At 49.9% G+C, this 20,260-nt stretch overlaps 1 protein-coding gene across 17 annotated transcripts in view; it reads left to right on the top strand.

Moving 5' to 3' along the window:
- The window catches only part of GGACT (gamma-glutamylamine cyclotransferase), a 49,442-nt gene extending 29,988 nt beyond the window's left edge, over positions 1 to 19,454 (top strand). For 10 of the 17 annotated variants that reach the window (XM_070799934.1, XM_070799931.1, XM_070799933.1 and 7 more), the window contains 4 exons: positions 8,402 to 8,452; positions 13,875 to 14,042; positions 17,978 to 18,131; positions 18,487 to 19,454. In XM_070799934.1, coding sequence (XP_070656035.1) covers positions 13,901 to 14,042; positions 17,978 to 18,131; positions 18,487 to 18,928 — 738 coding nt within the window. In that variant the 5' untranslated portion in view covers positions 8,402 to 8,452; positions 13,875 to 13,900 and the 3' untranslated portion in view covers positions 18,929 to 19,454. Of the gene's footprint in view, positions 1 to 4,012; positions 7,171 to 8,401; positions 8,453 to 13,874; positions 14,043 to 17,977; positions 18,132 to 18,486 lie in introns of those variants that run through there. The other 7 variants (XM_070799941.1, XM_070799942.1, XM_070799944.1 and 4 more) reach the window with 2 other exon arrangements.
- Positions 19,455 to 20,260: the final 806 nt, after the last annotated feature.

The raw sequence follows: 20,260 nt of genomic DNA, 5'->3' as shown, positions 1-20,260 counted from the left end.
TCCATGAAAAGAGCTTCTTCAGTCTGAGTCACTGTGAAACGTCTTGGGGCCTCTGTCCTCCCAGGGACCCTTCCTCAGCTCTCATGCCATGGGGCCTTGTTGAGTGGGGCACCTCCCACTTTACAGCCAGGGCAACATCCGCTTCTCCGTCCAGCTCAAACCAGGCCACTTCTCTGCTGCCTGGGTCTCCCCGACGTCTGCGTGCTCAGTCGCTCAGTCATGTCCAACTCTGTGTGACTTCATGGACTATATAGCCTGCCAGGCTCCTCTGTCCATGAGATTCTCCAGGCAAGAATACTGGAGTGGGTTGCCATGCCGTCCTCCAGGGGATCTTCCCGACCCAGGGATCGAATCTTGCATCTCCCGCATCGGCAGGCGGAGTCTTCACCACCGCACCACCTGGGAAACCCCTCTGACTTCTGACCTCCACTTAATCACCTATCTGTCTTGTTCATGGAGTTTTCCGTGTGTTTTAAGCCTTGTCCAGCAAATCTGTCTTCTACTCTGATAGTGTATGTTTTCTTTAAATGTTACGTTTTATGAAAGCATAACACACAGAGAAGTGTAGAGATCACAAGCTTGATGGAGTCCATAATAGGAACACACCCTAGATCAGGTGTCCTTCTGTCCTGACATCCAGCAGAGAGGTTGGTCAGGCTGTGATTTACCGCCATGTAACTATAAGCACAGGTGTTCCCTGGTGGTCCGGTGGCTAGGATTTGCTACTTTCTGGTGTGGGCCATGGGTTCAATCCCTGGTCGGGAAATTACTGCAGCCAAAAAATTAATTGAAAAACTAAATATAATCACATAGTTGTTGTTTTAGTTTCTAAGTCATTTCTCTTGAGACCCCATGGACTGTAGCCCACCAGGCTCCTGTCCATGGAATTCTCCAGGCGAAAATTACTGGAGTGGGTTGGCCTTCCCTTCTCCATGGCATCTTCCCAAACCAGGGGTGGAACCCGAGTCCCCTGCATCGGCACATGGAGTCTTTCCCCTGAGCCACCAGGGAAGCCCGTATTCACACTGCCTGTGCTGTTCCGGTCTGACTCTCACTCAGCACTGCTTTAAGGTTTACACGTGTTGCTACGCAGAACAGGCTTGTCCATTTTCATCACTGTAGAGTGTTCGTTCCTCAGCTTGCCTACCACTGTTCATTAGCCCATTTTACTGTTAAGGAACATTTCAGTAGTATCTGGTTGGGGCCATTCTAAATGACGCTGGTCAGAATATTCTCATCCAATTCTTTCTGGTGAACCTGCTCCCAAATTTCTGTGTCACGTATGCCTGGAGTGGAGTTGCTGGGCTGTTGTGTCTGCAGAGGCTTAGCTTTTATAGATGCTGCCAAATGGTCTTCCACTGTGGTTGCACTAGACAATTTCTTAAAACACACAACTTACCCTGTCTCTTCCCAGGCTTACCTAATACCCTTCAGTACCCCATCACATGGAGGTGAAATCCGCCTTCCTTAGCGCCTTCTGCAGGGCTCCCAGCCCCCAGGGGTGCCTGGCCGTTCCCTCTGCTCAGACCACCCTCTCCCCTGACCACCCTCAACCTGTGCCTGCCTGTTGCCCCTTGAAGACTCTGCTCTTCAGGTAGTTCTCCTTCAGGATGCGTGGTATCCCCATCTTTTCATCTCTGGGGAGGGACTCCTGAGAGACCAGGGAAACCTCCAGTAATCTTCCCCTCCATGGGCTGCTCCCACAACAGGGCGGGGAGAGGAGAGAGACCTGATTTTCTTGTCCTTGGCTGACATTGCTTTGTTCATTTTTATAGAAGAAAGTTGTTTTGGGAGAGGAAGGAGACAAAGTTCCTATAAATCAAAAGAAAAAATTGTTAACCACCTCACTGAAATGATCGGGCTGTTCAATTAGGAAAATGGCTGGATAAGCCCAGTGGAGCTTCCCTAAGTCTTTCTCTTTATTATGATTGAAAGAACCCTGTAAACTTAATTTTAAAAGAGAAAAAGGCCCATGATGAAAAGGAGTTCTGGTATTTTTTAAACAAGTCTGAAAAAGCGGTTAACCTGAATGTGGCAGCGTTTCTTCTCTGCTGACCACAGGGCATTTTTACATTTTAACTGGATTTTGGTCTCCCAGGAGTGGCCTGCCTGTTGTTTTTTTAAGTGCTTTTGAAAAGCCAAGTGTAGAGCAGCTCATGCTTTTTAGTAACATTTAGGGTCCTGATATCCACCCCCAAACGCCAGAGGCCAAGATGTGTGAAGGCTGCTGTCAGCCTCCCGTGGGTGCTGGCGGTCACGTAGCTTTCCCAGTGGGCTTTGCCTTTGCTTGTTTGGCTGGGGACAGAGTGTCTAAGAGGCTTGGATTTACTTGGCTCAGTGCATCCAGCCCCTTCAAAGCCGTCACTTCAACAAAATACATATTTCTGGGAATTTTGGACTCAAGATATTCTGACTGCCATTGGTGAGCAGTGATCAGATGCGTGTTCAGACTCACAGGAATATGAATAAATGGATCCACTTTATCTGAAGTGTTTAAACGCATGTTCAGTAATATGCCCTTAATTTCCTCCCCTAATCCCTTCTTGCTTGTAATTGTTTTAATTGAATTTTACTTGGGCTGGAAAAGCACTGAAAGGATCGGCATGCTTTGCTCGGTCACGTCCGACTCTGCGACCCCATGGACAGTATGTAGCCCACCAGGCTCCTCTGCCCATGGGATTTCTCAGGCAAGATTACTGGAGTGGGGTGCCATTTCCTTCTCCTTGAATGCTCTGGGGACACTTAACTAATCAACAAACCCATCAGGCTTAATTTTGAGTTGTATTTTCATTTTTTAAAGGCTTCTTTAAAAAAAAACAACACATCTTTAAAGCTGGAATTGTGTGTGTGCACGCGTGTGTGCACTGTGTGCTGGGGGTGATTCTCCTTCATGTGTCCTGAGGGAGGCGTGAGCTTTCCTAGGTTTGCATTCCTCTTGCCTTCCTGACCGCCTCCAGGTAGCCAACATCCTTCTAGAGAACTTAAACTGGTTTTTAGTCATATTCTTAGCAAAAAGTAATTCTGAAGGTGCTTCTGTTACTGCCACCGGAAGCAGTGAGTCCGGATTCCAGAACCCTGGAAATGGAGTCCGGTTGTTCCCGACTTGCCGTGGCCAGCAGTGCCCACCCGCGGTGGGGTCCTGGGCTGGTGCCTCCTGCACGGGGCTCAGGGCTCCTTTGTAGTGGAGGTGCTCTTCTGGGGCCTCGGGTTGGCGGTCGTCTTCCAGTCTTCTCCCGGAATTCATTCTGCCCCACAGTGTTGGCCCCTGGCTGCTTGCCTGTGGGTCCTGGGGCCCCGGATAGCTGAGCTCGTGTCTCCCACGTCTCCCGCCACCTGCCCGGCCCCCTTGGCCTGGGTGATGCAGGCCCTTCTGAGGTTGGCAGTGGCTTAGCTTTGACCTTTGACCCTCTTGTTCCTCCAAAGCTGTGAAATACTGCATTAAGTATAGGGGACCTGGGCCTAGCTGGGGCCTCAGCTGCATTTGTTACTGTTTTATTATTATTTTATTTATTCATTCACTTTAGGGGAAGCTTGACTTCTAAAATGGTTATCTAGTTGTTTAAATGGGTCTATTTCTCTTCTTTCTGGGATGTTTTGTCCACCTAGAAGGGACTGACTTTGTTCTTTTGTACTTCCTCTAACTTAAATTTAAGTTGCATTTCCAGACTCCCATTTCTCACATAAGAAAGCAGACAGTCAGAAACCACTTTAAGTTAAGCATTTAAGCCTTAAAATGTTTCTGAAAGACAAAACCTTTTAAACAGTCCACTCATGGGTAGTGGACGCCATTGCTTTCTGCCTGAATTGTGTCTAAGAAGAAAAAAAAAAAAGATGCTTGGGGGCATACAGAGTCTGGTGGGAGTTACCTACCTTCACAGAGACCTGCTGGCCCTGCAGGCGGGGGTGGGGAGGGGGATGAAGGGTCGGGGGGCACAAATGCAGATTCCTGACTCCTTCCCCATTGATGGGGGGCTTGCTGCTGGCAGAACAAACATGTTTTGAGCAACTGCCAGCAAGCAAATTAAAAGCTGCTCCTCTAGCAGGCCTGCAGAACAATATCCTGAGCGGCAAATCATCTGCCGCATCTCCCGGCATGGCCACAGTGGGAAGTCTCTGGTCGGCCGCCAGTGGCCCGGCCCCCGGGTGGCTCACGGCAGCCAGCAAGGCCCGAGTCTTCCCCCAGGCCCCCAGGCCCCGTCCCGCAGAGGCCCCTGCGTCCGGGGTGCATCTCGGACTTCTCGCCCCTCCTTCTAGGAGCCCAGGTGACAGTCTCAGAGAAGTCTGCCTGGTTGTGTTGTATGTGGGGTTCCAGAAAACAACTGAATTTTAAGGGAGGCCATTGCAAAGCTGTTGTAGAGCTACTCGGATGCTGGTGGAAATTCAAAGGGAAGTTTTTGCTATTGATTAGGGATTGTCGACTGAGCAACTGAACTGAACTGAGGGATTGTGAAGTGTGTTGAACTCAGATGAAAACATAAACTGGTAATAATTACAGGCGGAGTGGCCGACAGATTGCCTTCTTTCCACAATCCTACTTAATTTTTTTTTCACTCAGCTTTCTTTGATGTATAATTTACACACAAGCAAGCTTGCACATTAAGTGCAAAGATGGATGATTTTGCCAAATGTATATACCCATGGAGCTACTGCCCTGGTAGAGATAAGAACACCCCCCCAGACACACACACTGGTCTGAGTGTTGTCCCTGGAGGTTGGTTCCTTAGGTTCTGGATGGTGGCCTTTCGTTGCGCATGGATGCTCACCGCAGGGGAGGCTGGGGCAGGGCTCCAGAGCGCTTGCTCTCCCTGATCCGTGCCTCCGTGTCTGGCTTCTGAAGGAGGTGGTGACAGAGCCACCAGTCTAGATGTGGCTTTCACAAGTCTGCACCCTGAGCGGCATCTGAGCCTGTGGTTTTGACAGAGAATGTGAGATTCCCAACACGCTGAAGGCTGCAGGGTCTCTTTGGGAGTCTGGACCGAAAGGGAAACCTCTTGCTTTACTGCAGCAAGTATTTATTAAGTGCTTGCTGCACACCCTGAACCGAGCTAGATGATGTGGGAAACATGAGATGAAGAGAATGCTAAACCCCTACCCTTGAGGAGTGTTGTGGTTTCGAGGAACAGTTTAGAGAGAATGGTTCCAGGCAGAACAAAGTGCAGAATGAAAACATGGGGTCCCCTGTTCAGAAGGCAGGGAAGTGCTGTTAAAGGTCTTCAATAGGAAGCCTTTTCCTTTCTTCAGTCTCTCTTGACTTACTGTGTTTTTTCAGTTGCTATTTTACATTTTATTGTATATTATTTTACTATTATGTTAAATTCTCAGCCTTCAATTTATCCTTTACCTTTATATTGGACAACTTCAGTTTTAAGTTTAAATGCAAATATAGGAACATTTAATTCATATGTGGAATCACAGAAATGACAATATTTTGTAATTCGTGCATACATACATATTTTATTCTTGTCAGAACTAGAAACTCTGCTCTGAACTCTCTCACCTGCATTGATTTCCCTTTTCAACACGTGCACACTCTGCAGACAGTCTGCCTTCGGCCCCCGGTGCTGGAGCAGAGACCGAGGACGGGGACCAGGGTCTCTGCGGGTCGCCCTGCCCTCCCTGTGGGTTCGTGTGGGTGGTCGGCCTGTTCGGGAGGGCCCGTGGAAGGAAGGGGCGGTGGGGGGGAGGTAGGGTTTGCCTGCCGGTGTTGGCCTGAACACTGTGCCTCCTTCCTGCATTCAGCGCGGCTTCTGCCTGGAAGGGACAGGCGTCCTCTCCTGGCTGACCTGGCGTGGATGTGAGACCCCGCCTCGGCCTCGCTCAGCCTCCTCGCGGGCCCACCAGGACTCTGCTCCTGGGGCGTCGAGGACGCCGTGAGCCGCCGGGGCTGCGCGGAGCTGCTCTGCGGGCCAGAAGGCGGCAAAGTGCCGCCCCGGGCTTCTCTCACGCAGCACAGGTTCAGAGCAGATCGTTAACGATTCCAGGACAGGGGCCACTGCACGTGCTGGGCCCCGGCAGGCTGCCTGGTGGGTGCCCCGTGCCTGGGAAACGCCGGCGTGTGCCGGAGGGCTGAGGGCGGAAGTGGAGCCTGGCCGGCGCCCCCGGGGCTGGGCGCTGGGCTTGTCCCGAGTCTGGGTGGGAGGCCCCGAGAGGGCACCTGGCACAGCCTCCGCAGGGCAGGCAGGAGGGGCTTCCTGGGGGTCCGGCTGCAGGCGGGACAGGCGTGGGAGCCCTCCTGGCGCAGGTCCTCAGCCCCTGCCCTCCCCGAGGACTCGGGCTCTGACCCCGCAGCTCCTCCGGCCTGGGGCGCTCCCCAGGTGAGGGGCCACCTCGTCTCCCCGGTGGTCCGTGTTTCAGAGATGGCAACGGTGGCCGTTACAGTGGCGTGGCATTAAGTTTCCTCAGGAACGTCTGGCGTGGGCAGAGCAGGACGGCGGCCAGGCCGCACTGGGAGGCCCCGAGGGGCGAGGGGACCCGGGAAGGCTCAGAACCTGCGGGGCGACCGCGAGTGGGGACCAGCCTGCTGACCCCAGAGGCGCCGTGCCCGCCAATGCGGGCGCCGTCAGGAAGCCGCTTTGCTGTCACGTGCCCGGGGCCTCCGGCGGCGGCAGCAGGAAGCCCTGGGCCGTCGTGAGGGAAGCGGGCGAGGAGGGGCATCAAAGCGGCCGCAGGGCCCGGGAGGGGCGGCCCAAGCCGGGGCAGAGGTCGAGCGGCTTGTTTTCCCACCTGTTTCCTACAGCCCGAGGGACTTCTGAGGGATTTCCGTGTAACGAGCAGACACTCGGGCGTCTCTCAGGGGAGAGGAATGTTAGAGGGGGGAGGCGGTGCCCGTACAAGGAGACGAGCCCTCCAGAGAGCACACGTCACACACGGGGCCCAGGCGTCGCCTCGCGTGGCTGAAGCAGGTCCTGGGTCACGGGCCTGGTGGGAGCCGCGTGTGACGCACGAGGTCGACCGAGGAGAGCTGAGGACACGGCCGCGGGGGAGGCCGCGGCGAGTGGCCGTCCCCAGGCTGGTCCTGCGCCCGGCCGGCCATGGCAGAGCCGCTTCGCCGTAACTGTGCGACCCAAGCCGGTCGTTGCTCCTGCCTTTTCTAGCGCGGTCTAATCTAACCCTGACGGCAGGCAGTTGGGCGCTGTTCATGGCTTAAGGATTTATCACTTAGAGAAAAGAGTAAGATCTCCATGTTCTCGTTGCTAACTCTTTAGCATTGCCTTGTGTCATAAAATATTAATCCTGCATGAATATTTTGTAGAGACGCCTCTTTTGTAGAGGTGGTTTTCATGTTAGACGCTGGTGCCCACTTACACCCTTTTGCAGTCTAAGGAGAGTTAAATATTAGCCCTTTTCTATTTGGTTCACCTGGCGTGTGTTTCTAAATGTGGTCCCAGTGTGTACAACAGTTCTAATTCGTAAACCAGATTAAACTCTTAAATGAAATCCTGCCTTTTTACACTCTTGCCACCAGGTGGCTAAGAAAAAATATTAAGCAGGGAAAAAACCAACGATTATGCGGAGGACTCATAATTACTTTCAATTTCTGCTTCAGCAATGAAACAGGAAACTCTAGATGGACTGTGTTTCAGTAAGAAAACTGCTGAATAAGTGACAGGCATTTCAAGTAGTGCCAGACCAGATGGACATTTCCATGAGTGTTTTTGTTTTCTTAAAGATTGACAATGTTAAACTCACCAAATTTTGCTGAAGTGAAACTTTTTGAGACTCTCTCTGAGCCTGTTCCACCTCTGGGCTGACCCCTGGACGTCCACATTATTCCTGACCTGTTGGACTTGAGACAAGGGTTTGGCTTTTGGGCTTCAGGATTCCCGAGGGGAGGGTGACTAAGTCCTGATCACAGCAGGGCCTCCCGGTCCAGGCTTTAAACATCAGTAACGTTGTCTACAGAAACACTGCGTGAGTTCATTTAGAATCCGCTCTAAAACCCGAAAGTAAGACACACCAAGTTGGATGTTAACTCCTTTGTGTCCCTTTTCATTGATTCTTTATATTAACGGTAAAACACTAGAGGGAAATCTATGCGTGGGGGGTGGTGACACAACAGGGTAGAAACCCCTTCAGGCTTCTCTTCAGGAATACATCTATTAAAGACAGCACCCAACCCCCCACCCCACACTGCTACAGCATCCCGGCCGTGGCCTCGTCCAGTGAAAACACAACCCCACCAGTTGCTCACCAGTCCTCCTGTGGCCGCTCAACTTCCGTGCCTCCACTTTGCCCTTCGATGCTCTAATTTATTAACTTTGACAAGTAACCTCTTGGTTGTACAGGATTTTATTCGCAATTCATTTTTCTGATTCAAAGTGAACATGAGTGCCTTAATCCTCTAATGGGAATTAATTGCTTGTTTCAGTGCTTAACTCTGATCCTTTCTCAATCCCCACAGGGACAAGGCTCTTCCTGAAGGCTGTGTGTTGTTCAAAACACAATCAGAAAGGTAATGATGTTTTTCTTGTGAAGGGAGCCAGAAATGCACAATATTAATTTTTTTTATTACATAAGTGGTAGTCTTAATATAGGATGTAATTCAGTAGATAAAATGTAGAGAATTATAATCCGTTCATTCTATCAGGCTACAGTATTTCCTAGAAAAGAAGGTTAACTTTTTATTGCCAGGTTTTCTTTTATGGAAATAAGCCAGCCTCTTCTGCAGAAGAAAGTTACTGAACTGATTTTCTACAGAGTTGGAATCAACACACTGGCCTACCCATGATCATTTCTATGTAATGTCACCTTCCCAGGTATTTGCCTTGGCTCTGCAAAATTAAGGTCATGACTAATGCTTGATTCCCCTCTCCCATTTATTATGTAGAATATTCTTTTCTGTTTCATTTGTAAGGGGCTTCCTTGATAAGAATATAAGCTAGCAGATGTGTAAGATCTTGCTATAGGAAGCAGTTGGGATGGAGAACTTAGGTGGGAATACAGTCACAGGGAAGAGGGGATTAACCTTCGCTGAGTCCCAAGGCCTGGCACAGTCAGGAGAGATTGGCTCTTAGGGAGACAGGAATGAATGCAGTTTTCAACAATAGGCACAGATGCTCAGAAAGTTTAGCATGCCCAGAGGCCCGCATGTGCTAGGTGACGGAGGGGGAGTTTGATTCAGGCCCGCCCCTGTGCCACAGCGCCCTTCAATGGGCCGACCTGGGAGCGCCTCTTTCACGTTAGAGATGAACAGTCTTCAGTTGCTCTGGAAAAGCCCAAACGGCTCACCGCCTATGTTATTTACTGAACCAAGTCCTTACACTTTATCCAAGACTCCGACCCTAACCCAGGGCCGTGGAAGGAGCTACGTGGCAGGAGGAGAACGGGGTGGGAGATACAGGGATGTGCCTCTGACAGAAGGCAGCGTCCCCTTCCGTCGTGGCACTGCCACCCCTCCGACACTGGCCCAGGGGGTGGTGCTCAGGAGGGGCCCAGCGTGCTCCTGACCAGTGGATCGCAGGCGTGTTCTGAGGTAGCCCTGCAGCGGCTGGGAGGACCTGCCCATGTAATAGTCTCTGACGTGTTCTGCTGGCCGTGACCCTCACAGCAGCCCTTGGCAATCAGCTGAACATGATGGACAAAGACCAGAGCACAGGGCAACAAGGAACTCGAAAGAGAAAAACTAAACCCAAAGCTAGCAGAGAAAGGAAATAGTAAAGGTTAGAACAGACATGAATAGAGAAAAATCAATGAAACCAAGAGCTGGTTTTCTTAAAAGAGCAAAAAACTGACAATCGTTTAGCTAGATTAAGAAAAAAAGAGACGATATAAATCAGAATGAAAGCGAGAACATTACAACCCATTTTACAGAAATGAAAAGGATTGTAAGAGAATACTTATGAACAATTGTATGGCAACAAACTGGTAACCTAAATGGATAAATTCCTAGAAACATGCACCTCACTAAGACTGGAATCATGTTACTAGCAAGGAGATCAACTTCGTAATCAAGAATCCCTCCACAATGAAAATACGAACCAGAGGCTTCACTGTTGAATTCTGCCAAACATGCAAAGAGAATCAGCACCAGTTCTCCTCAAACTCTTCCCAAAAATTTAAGAGGAGGGAACACTTCCAAACTCATTTAGTGAGGTTAGCACTACCCTGATAACCAATGCCAGAAAAAGACACTATATGAAAAACACAAACCAATATCTCTGATGAAAACTGATGCAAAAATTTGAAACAAAATACTAACAGAGAATTCAGTGACACATTAAAAGGATTATATACCATGACCAAGTGGGATTTACTCGTGGAATGCAATGATGGTTCAACATATGAAAATCAGTCAGTATACACTGAAGTCCGATGTATACTACATTAACAGGATGAAGGGGAAAAACACTATCTCAACTGATACAGAAAATCATGTGACAAGATTCAACACTACCTCATGGCAAAAGCATTTAATTAGGAATAGAAAGAAACTAATTACACCATCCTAATAAAGGCCGTGTATGATAAGCCCACAGCTAACATCAAACTTAATGGTGAAAAAGCTTTTCTCTAAGATCAGGAACAAGACAGGGATGTTTGCTTTTACCACTTACTTTTAGTATAGTGATAAAAGAAAAAATAATTATAGACATCCAAATTAGAAAGGAAGAAATGGAATTCTCTCTGTTCACATGATCTTATATAGAAAATCCTAACATTTCCACAAGAAAATTAAGTTGCAGAATAAAACCAGTACACAAAAATCAGTTGCATTTGTATTTACTAACAATGAACACTCTCCCCCCAAATTTTACACTTACGATTACATAAAAAGAATAAAATACTTAGAAATAAATGTAACCAAGGAGGTGAAAGACTTGTACACTGAAAACTACAAAACATTATTAAAGGAAATCAAATAATTGGAAAGACATCTCATCTTCATGGATTATGACTTAAATTATTAAGATGTCAGTACTACCTAAACAGATTTAATGTTCTTGTCAAAATTTCCAAATAGTATTTTTCTTTCAGAAATAGAAAAATCCCTCCTGAAATTCATACGGAATTTCAAGGAACTGCAAAAGAGCAAAGCAATCTAGAGGAAAAAACAAAGTTGGAGGTCTCATATGTCCTGATTCCAAAACATACTTCAAAGCTACAGCGATCAAAATAGCATCATACTGACACTAAGACAAATTCAGTTGAACACAGTGAAAAGTGAAAGTCGCTCAGTCGTGTCCCAACTCTTTGTGACCCCATGAACTGTACAGTCCATGGAATTCTCCAGGCCGGAATACTGGAGTGGGTAGCCTATCCCTTCTTGGATGGATCTTCCCAACCCAGTTATAGAACCGGGGTCTCCGGCATTACAGGTGGATTCTTTACCAACTGAGCTATCAGGGAAGCCTTATTGAACACAATAGAGAACCTAGAAATAAATCCTTAGATGTATGGTCAAATGATTTTTTGACAAAGGTGGAAAGACCAATGGGGAGAAAGACAGTTTTTTACAACTGTTGGAAAACTGGGTATCTATATGCAAAAGAATGAAGCTGAACCCCTACTTTATCTACACGATACACAAAGATTAACTCAAAATAGCTCAGTCTTCAACATAACAACTAAAACTATAAAACTCAGGAGAAGATACAGAACAGGAGCTTTATGACACTGGGCTTGGCAGGGGTTTCTTGGCTATGACACCAGAACTACAGGCAATAAAAGCAGAAGTTGGGTGACATCAGGATGTAAACTATGTGCAGCAAAATCCACAATCAGCAGAGCAGAAAGGCAGCCTGGGAAACGGGAGAAGATACTTACACATCGCATGTCCAATAAAAGGTCAATATTCAGAAGCTCCAGGTAACTCCTATGTCTCAACAATGGAAAATAATCTGATTAAAAACCAGGCAAAGGACTTGAATAAACATTTCTCCAAAGAAGATATATGGCCAACATGAAAAGATGTTTAAAATCACTAATCATTACAGAAATGCAAATTAAAACCCACAATGAAGCAAAGTGAAAAGACAACCCACAGCATGGGAGAAAACATTTGCAAATGAAGAAATCAATAAGGGATTAATCTCCAAAATACACCAATATCAAAAAACAAAAATAGGCAGAAAACATACACTTCTCCAAAGATGACATACAGGTGACTGAAAAGCATGTGAAAAGATGATCAACATCACTAGTTATTAGAGAAATGTGAGTTAAAACTATAATGAGGTTATCACCTCACACCAGTCAGTATGGCCATCATCAAAAAGTATACAAACAGTAAATGCTAGAGGGCGTGGAGAAAAGGGACGCCCCCTCTGCTGCTGGTGGACTGTACACTGGTGCCGCAACCATGGAGAACAGTAGGGAGGGTCCTTAAAAACGAAACAGGACTACCACATAATCAACAGTCCCACTGCTGGGCGTACATCTGGAGAAAACTAATTCAAAAAGATACTTGCACCCCAGTGTTCACTGCAGTACTATTTACAGTAGCCAAGACATATAAGCAACCCAAATGTCCCCTTGACAGGAATGGATGAAGATGTGTGTGTGTGTATAAATATATGGAATATTAATTATAAAGAACGAAATAATACCATTGTAAGCAATATGAATGGACCTAGAGATTAAGACAGACAAATATATGATGTCACTCATGTGGACTCTAAAATATTATACAAATGAACTTATTTACAAAACAGAAACAGACTTTCAAGGTTTGAAAATAAACCTGTGTTTACCAAAGGGGAAACTTGGGGAGGGTGATAAATTATAAACACAGGATTAACACATACTACTATATAGAAAATAGATAACCAACAAGGATCTACTTGTAGCACAGGGAACTCTACTCAACATTCTGTACTCATCTATATGAGTGAAGAATCTGAAAAAGGATGAATAGATGAATAACTGAATCACTTTGCTATACACCTGAAACACTGTAAATCAATTATAGTCCAATAAAAAGTTTTAAAAATCCTTAATGAGATACACCTCACACCCTTTAGGAAGACCACTATTTAAAAGAGAAAGAGAAAGGGAGGGAGGAGGAAGAAAGTACCAAGCAGTGGTGAGCCTGCGGAGACCCCGGCAGCCTTGTGTGCTGTAGGTGGGAGCATAAGATGGTGCAACTGCTATGCAACACAGTACAGAGGTCCCTCCAAAGAATTAAACATAGAATTACCATATGATCCAGCAGCATGTTTCCAGGTATATATCCAAACATTGAAAACAGGATTTTGTACAGATCTGCATACCCATGTTTATGGCAGTATCATTTGCAATCGCGACGAGGTAGAAGGAACCCAAACATCCATTGACAGGTGGACAAACAAAATGTGGCAGATGCCTGAGTATCATTCAGCCTTAATTTAGGAAGGAAGTTCTGACACACACTCCAGCATGGATGAACCCTGGACGCTGTGCCAAGTGAAAGAAGCCAGCCACAAAAAGGTGTTTCTCTTAAACGTGGTACCTCCTGCAGTCAAGATTCATGGAAACAAAAAGTAGCGTGGAGTCGCCAGGAAGGAGAACGGGACTTACTTTTACAAGAGGGGAAGTTCTGGAGACGCCTACCAGCGGAGGTGGTACAGCAGTGTGACTGTACGTAGTGCTCCTGAACGGCACACTAGAAATGGTTAAGATGGTACATTTCACATTTTGTGTGTTGTACAGTCTTTTTAAATCTAGAAATCAATTCCTTCTCTATGTTTCCTCTATGTTGGGGAGTAGGGGGCGGGGGGAGAAAAGTCTAGAGAAGTAGCGTTCCTTATGAACGCCTGCTGCCACTGCAGAGCCTGAATCCTTCCGAGGCTGGACCTGACGGGTCACCCAGGCATCCAGCACACCTGGGCCCAGTTCCTGGTGCTGACCCGGAGCCCCCACCTGAGCCGCCTGACTGTGTTCCCTCGCGTGTTCAACAGGGAGGACACCTCCTCTTGCGGGGTCGATGCAGCTGTGCACGCAGACATCCAGGCTCTTCACGCAGGGCCCGCAGAGCCCCAGCACCGCTGCGAACGTGGCCAGCCCTCCTCAGCACACTGTCCTCTGTCGTCTCTCTGACCAGACCTTCTTGCCCTCCCTCCTCCTGGGTGAAATATTCCTTTTCTCACTTTGTGGTTGAATCTGAGTCATGAAAACTGGGAGCAGCCTGTGCTGAGAACCTGCTCTGTCCTGGCGCCTCCCCGCTGTCCCTCCGCAGCCCAGGCCGCTTCCAGCACTATGGTTCCAGACCGCCCCCGCCCCACGCACAGCAGCCAGACGACCCTGCGGGCCACCCCTGCCGCCCCGCCCCTACTCCAGGGGCGCTCTCTGCTCCCTCTGGCTCCTCTGAAGCTGCCTGTTAACACGTCTGTCTCCCCTTGGCCTTCTCACCGGGCAGGCTGTGTCTCGTGTGTCCCTGGGCTCAGCCCGGGGCCTCAGCAGCAGTGCCCTCTCCCGCAGCCGCTGCCTCTGGTCCCCTGCTCGGGCCTGGCAGAAGCGAGGTCCCCACCACCAGCCTCTCTGGTGCCCACTGTTGCTGCATCACTGGCTTTCTCCTGGCGACCTTGGTGACATACCCTGTACCCTGATAAACTCTTCTTACCAGCCCTCCTTGCAAGCAGCCACTGCTTCCTTCCTGTCCACCCCCAGGGCCTGTGATGGAGGGCCGGGTGGTGCAGCAGCAGGAACAGGTTCCTTTACCCTTGCTTTGTCCCCAGATGCCAATGCCGTGACCCCTAAAGACAAATGATGGGAGAGGGGACGCAATTCTGGAAGACAGCTCAGTGACAAGTGGTGGCTGACAGCACCTGGGGCCCGGAAACCTAAGTGCCTGCAGGGAGCCAGCCGACCAGGGCCTTGGACACGAGCCGGGGAGGACAAGGCCGGGGGTGGGGGTGGGGGCAGTCCACGCAGGGAGCAGAGACCCTCATCACCCCTCTCCCCAGCAGGGGGAAGGGTACGTTATGGTCTAGAGAAGCTTGGTAGTGGGGGGACCAGGCACAGCTGAGGGCGTGGTTGAGGGGGTGCCCTGAAGACCAGGAGGGTGGGAAAGGCCACCAACTCGGGGATTCAGTGGTTAGCCAGGCCCCCCGCCAGCCACCACCCCCAACAGCTTCCTATAGGGTGTCTTACTTTTCAACCTGAAAGGCCAGACAAGGAGTATTGAGACGTTTGAAGGAACCCTCTCAAAGAAACAAAAGAGGAATTTTGGAGAAGGAGCAGCAATACAGGGAAAGATAAAAACTTAAAGAAATTCACAGTAATTACTATCTTCCCAAGGAGGAGAGATGGTATTATGCTGAGAAAGAAACAGTAAGATAATGACATGAGGGAACAAGAAAAAGATCCTGAAGATAAATATGATGATAAAATAGTTTTAAAAATAATAGAAGTACTGGAAGGTAAAGTAGACTACAAAGAGACAAGTGGGAGATTCACCCAGGTTATGCACCATCTGAGCTCTGGAGATGCAGGAAGGAAGGGGAGGGATGAAGGGTCCTGGCATCTGCGATGAGTCTTCAGACGGAGATCTGTGGCACAACGAATGGAAAAAACCCGCACGGAGGGTCCTCACTATGGGACCTCACAGTCCACGGGAGAGAAGACCACCCTAGAAGCCTCTCGAGAGAAGAGCCTGATTCTGTACAAAGGACTGTGGGTCCCAACCGCCCTGGACGGCTCAGCATGAGTTTGGGACATCAGAAGACAAAGAAGAGATGCCTTTAGAGTTCTGAAGGAAATTATTTCTAGAATTCTCATCCTCAGCTCAGTCACTCAGTCATGTCTGACTCTTTGCGACCCTGACTCTTTGCGACCCCAAGGACTGCAGCATGCCAGGCCTCCCTGTCCATCGCCAATTCCCGGAGTTTATTCAAACTCATGTCCATTGAGTCGGTAATGCCATCCAACCGTCTCATCCTCTGTTCTCACCCTACGTACACTATTAATTGAGGCTGGTAAAGAAGAAGCTTCAATCAAATGAGGGAGTTAACCAAGAGGGGGCCGTGGGACCTAGGGATGGGGCTCTGAGAGAAGCCTGGGGAGCCCAGGGCACCACAGACCCAGGCCGGGGCAGGAGGGACACGGAGCCACAGCCCCAGCGAAGAACAGAGGTGACGGGTGGTCAGGGTGGAAAGGATTCTTATGGTGCTTCCAGAAATCATGAGGCCGAAGGACTGACTGTCAGAAACTTGAGCTAAGCACAAAAAAAAGAAGAAGAAAAAAATAGCTGAAACAATTTTTAATTCCAAGAAAAACAAAAAGTTGTCCAAGAAAGGAAATTAATCATAGTACACTCTGTGCTTTATCTGAGAGCAGTGTTTACATACTTGTGATGCTGAACTGAATATGGACTTGACCAAAGTCTGTGATGTGAGCCCTGCTGGAGGAGTGGGGCTGAGTGACAGGCGCATTTAATGCAGACTTACCGAGCATGTGATGTCAACTGCTGCGCCTTCACTGCAGTCCCCCGAGGCGGGTGGCTGACACGACTTCCTGACAGTCCAGGAAACTGAGGCCCAGAGAGGTGACGCAGTTTGCTTAAGGTCACACAGCTGTTAAGTGGCAGAGCCAGGATTTCAACTCCAGCAGCCTGGTTCCAAAGTCTGTCCTTTAAACTAACACTGTGCTCACCTGCTTTGGGGTAGGAAGGCAGACGGTTTAAAACGTCAGGAAGCCATGGTACAACCAACAATATGGAGATATTAATAAACAGCAAATGCAACAGTTGGGAAGCTTAACCGGGTCTCTGCAAGGGAGTGGGAATGGGTAGAGATTTTATTTTTCTTGTAAACTTATTTAACTTCACTTTATGGACACATTGGGCTTCCCTTGTGGCTCAGCTGGTAAAGAACCCACCTGCAATGTGGGAGACCTGGGTTTGATCCCTGGGATGGAAGAGCCCCTGGAGAAGGGAAAGGCTACCCACTCCTGTATTCTGGCCTGGAGAATTCCATAGACTGTATAGTCCGTGGGGTCGCAAAGAGTCGGACACGACTAAATAACTTTAATCAAAGGGAAGGGACCCTAGAGCCCAAGGGCTAAGAGGAGCAGCCCCCTGCCGGCCAGGCCCAGCTGTGTGACCCCAGTCCTCACCGACCTGGGACTCGGCCCCAAAGGACTGGGTGGTTTCCAGTGCCCTTGCGGCTCTTCTCGTTCTGTGGTCACCAGGAGGAGCCAGGAGAGAGCAAGCCGGGCCAAGGGGGGCCGGAGGGGCGGGGTCACCTGGAAACGGGGGGTGAGGGCCTGCTGGGGCCCCGGGGACAGGCTGGTGGGGGCCGGGCTGCGGGCTACCAGGGTTCTGGGGGATGGTCTGGCAAGGGTGGGAGCGTTCATCTGGGTTCGACCTGGAGCTGCTACTGCAGATTGTGCTGGAAGGCGGGGCTGGCTGGTCCTCCTGCCGCCCCTCCCCACCGCCCCCAACTCCCCGCCCCACCCCGCCTTGGTCCTCCCCAAGTACGCCACCCCCTCCCCGTCCCCTCAGCAGTAGGGTGCCTGTGTCCCCTCTCCCCTGTACCCTGAGTCCAGGTTCTCATTCACACCCCGACTTTCAAACCCGTGCAGCCGCCCCCGACGCCAGCCTGGCCTCCCTGCGCCATCTGGAGCTGAGCTCCGTCAGGTCTCTGCCGTGCACAAGGCAGGTGGCTGAGGCTGCAGGGAGGACGAGTGGGCAGCCGTGTTTGCCCGCGGGCTCTGCCCATCCACCACAGACACCCTGAAGAGATGGGGCGAGGCCCGGAGCCCTAGACCGGCTCCTGTTTGCTGGGAAGAAAGCCCCGTCCTGCTTGTTCAGTGTGACTTCCCCAAGGGCCTCCCAGCCACATGGCTGGTGGCAGGGCCCACCTGGCACATCAGGACTGAGTCCTGCAGTGTTTGGCAGGTTGGGGGCGAGCGGGTCGGCGAGGTGCCAGCCTCAGAGGAGGGGCCCGGTCACTGAACTTCCCCATTTCTGTGTGAGTCCCTTATGCCCGATCACTTTTGGTCTATTATGTAATGGAGTCGGCCCAGATCCAGGAGCAGGTAAATACGTACCTTCTCATTGCAGCCGAGGCCACTGTGCTGAGTCCCAGGCCGGCATCCTTAACCTCGGGGGCCCTGAAGAAGGAAGGAACACTGAGAGGTGCGGTTAACGTCATGCCCGGGCCAGAATGTAAATGGAGCACTACTGAAACCGGAGCTCCCTGTGGTACCGATGACAGGTGATTATTACATACAGGTGTACATACACATACATGCATGTGCCGTGTATATACCCCTGTAGATGTATGTGCAAATAAGCACAGCACATACATATCTCCGTCTATATGTGTGTGTGTATATGTCTGCTTATCATTATTTGTTTTTCTGTAATATTTGTGTCAAGTCCTTTTATTGAAAACTAACTTCAGGAAACTGCAGCCCTACGCGGCCTGAGCCCCAAACATCCTGTCTCCTCCCAAAGTCTGGTCTCAAAGCTGGCCCTGCCTCCCAGACCCTGTCCGTGAAGGGCGGCCGCTGGGGAGCGGGGCCGGCTGCACCCACCCGTGACCTGTCCGCCGTCCTCTCTGCCCGCAGCTCTGGCCGCCTGGCCCCCGTGTTCGTGTACGGGACGCTGAAGACGGGCCAGCCCAACCACCGGGTCCTGCTGGACGGTGCCCATGGGCGCGCGGCCTTCCGGGGCCGGGCCCGCACGCTGGAGCCCTACCCGCTGGTGATCGCGGGTGAGCACAACATCCCGCGGCTGCTGAACCTGCCGGGCCGCGGACACCGCGTGTTTGGTGAGGTCTACGAGGTGGACGAACGGTTGCTGCGCTTCCTGGACGAGTTCGAGAGCTGCCCCGACATGTACCAGCGCACCCGCCTGCACGTGGCCCTGGAGGGCGTACGCGCGCCCCTGGAGTGCTTCGTCTACACCACGGCTACCTACCCGCCAGAGTGGGTCCACCTGCCGTACCTCGACGATTACGACTCGCAGGGGAAGCACGGGCTCCGCTACAACCCGCGGGAAAACAGATGAGCCCAGCGGGCGAGGGAGGCCAGGGACCAGCCCAGAAGGGCCACGCTCGCTGAACGAGGGCGCGATAACACCCCTGGAAACCGGTACTTGAAACAAACACTCGATCTGTCGGGGGTGGGCGGGGGAGAACACCTCTTTTTCAGTGGCAGCCGATTTCCCAAATAATTTGGAGGTACTGATAACAAGGCTGTTCCTGAAATCTGTCTCACTATGCTGCTTTCTTGCTTGCTGCTTAAAGAGCATCTTGGGTTTGAATGTACTGGATGAGAAAAACTCAGGACTTTAATTCCCCTAAATGACATTTGAAAACTCATGTTATCATGCTTTTCTGATTATGCTGGGTTTTTCTTTTTCCTTGCTCTGCTTTGCTTTAATCTGAAGATAACATTTAAAATGATATCAAGCCTGTGTGACTGCTAGATTTTAACAGCCCTGCTGTATTCATCCTGACCTGTAGCACCGAGAAAAGAAAAAATTTTAAGCTGATTTAAGACATCTCAATGTAATAAAAGAACCTCAAGAAACACATGCTGTATTTTAGAGTTCTTTTCAATATATATGACACCATTCTTTATAATTTTTTAGATCAAGCTTATACAGAGATGATTAAAGATTGTATCAAGTGAGAAACTGAATATAAAGTATTGGTGCGACTGCCGGCCCTCTCTCTGAGTCTGTCTGGTGGTCTAGCAGACTACCTCCTGGTCTAGCAAAATAACAAGCACGCACTTGCTGGCAGGGCAGCTGAATAGCCCGATTTCAGAGAGGCTCACTGGAGCCCTGCCCCAGAAGGGAGAGGGGGACGAGCTTTTCAGAGAAGAAGCAACGCATTAGTAATTTGTTCTTCAGGCCTGACAAAAAGCTTGGCTTCCAAATACAAACAGCACTTAAAATAATTTTAGCACAGCACGAAGTACCAATTACTACCCACCTCCATTTGATACTCTGTCAGGGTGGCCTCAAGGCCGTGCACGACTCTGCCTCTGCTCACTCACCAGCAAGTAGGAGCATCCTGAGAATTCCAGACCCTGATGAAGGTGCAGCTGCTGGTCTGGGTAGCCTCGTTCTCCGTCGGGAGAGCTTGCTCACGCGTCGACTTAATAGTAGACTGAGATGGCTTACTGCATCTGCTTCAGAAGCATGACTGTTATTTTTAACCCTTTTTTCGTAATTGGAAACTCGCTTCACAAAAACACAACAAAGGCGAGGATGGGAATCTGTTGCTGGGTTCTGCAGCCCCACCACCACCACTGGGCCCTGGGAACCCTGACTGGCGCCCACGCTGGTGCCCTGGGAGGGCTGGGGGGTCACACCTGCAGGCTCAGGGGACCC

The sequence above is a fragment of the Bos indicus genome, chromosome 12, assembly GCF_029378745.1.
Source record: "Bos indicus isolate NIAB-ARS_2022 breed Sahiwal x Tharparkar chromosome 12, NIAB-ARS_B.indTharparkar_mat_pri_1.0, whole genome shotgun sequence".
NCBI lineage: Eukaryota > Metazoa > Chordata > Mammalia > Artiodactyla > Bovidae > Bos > Bos indicus.
Note: the sequence above shows the minus strand (reverse complement) of the source record. Positions and strands in the feature narration are given on the sequence as shown.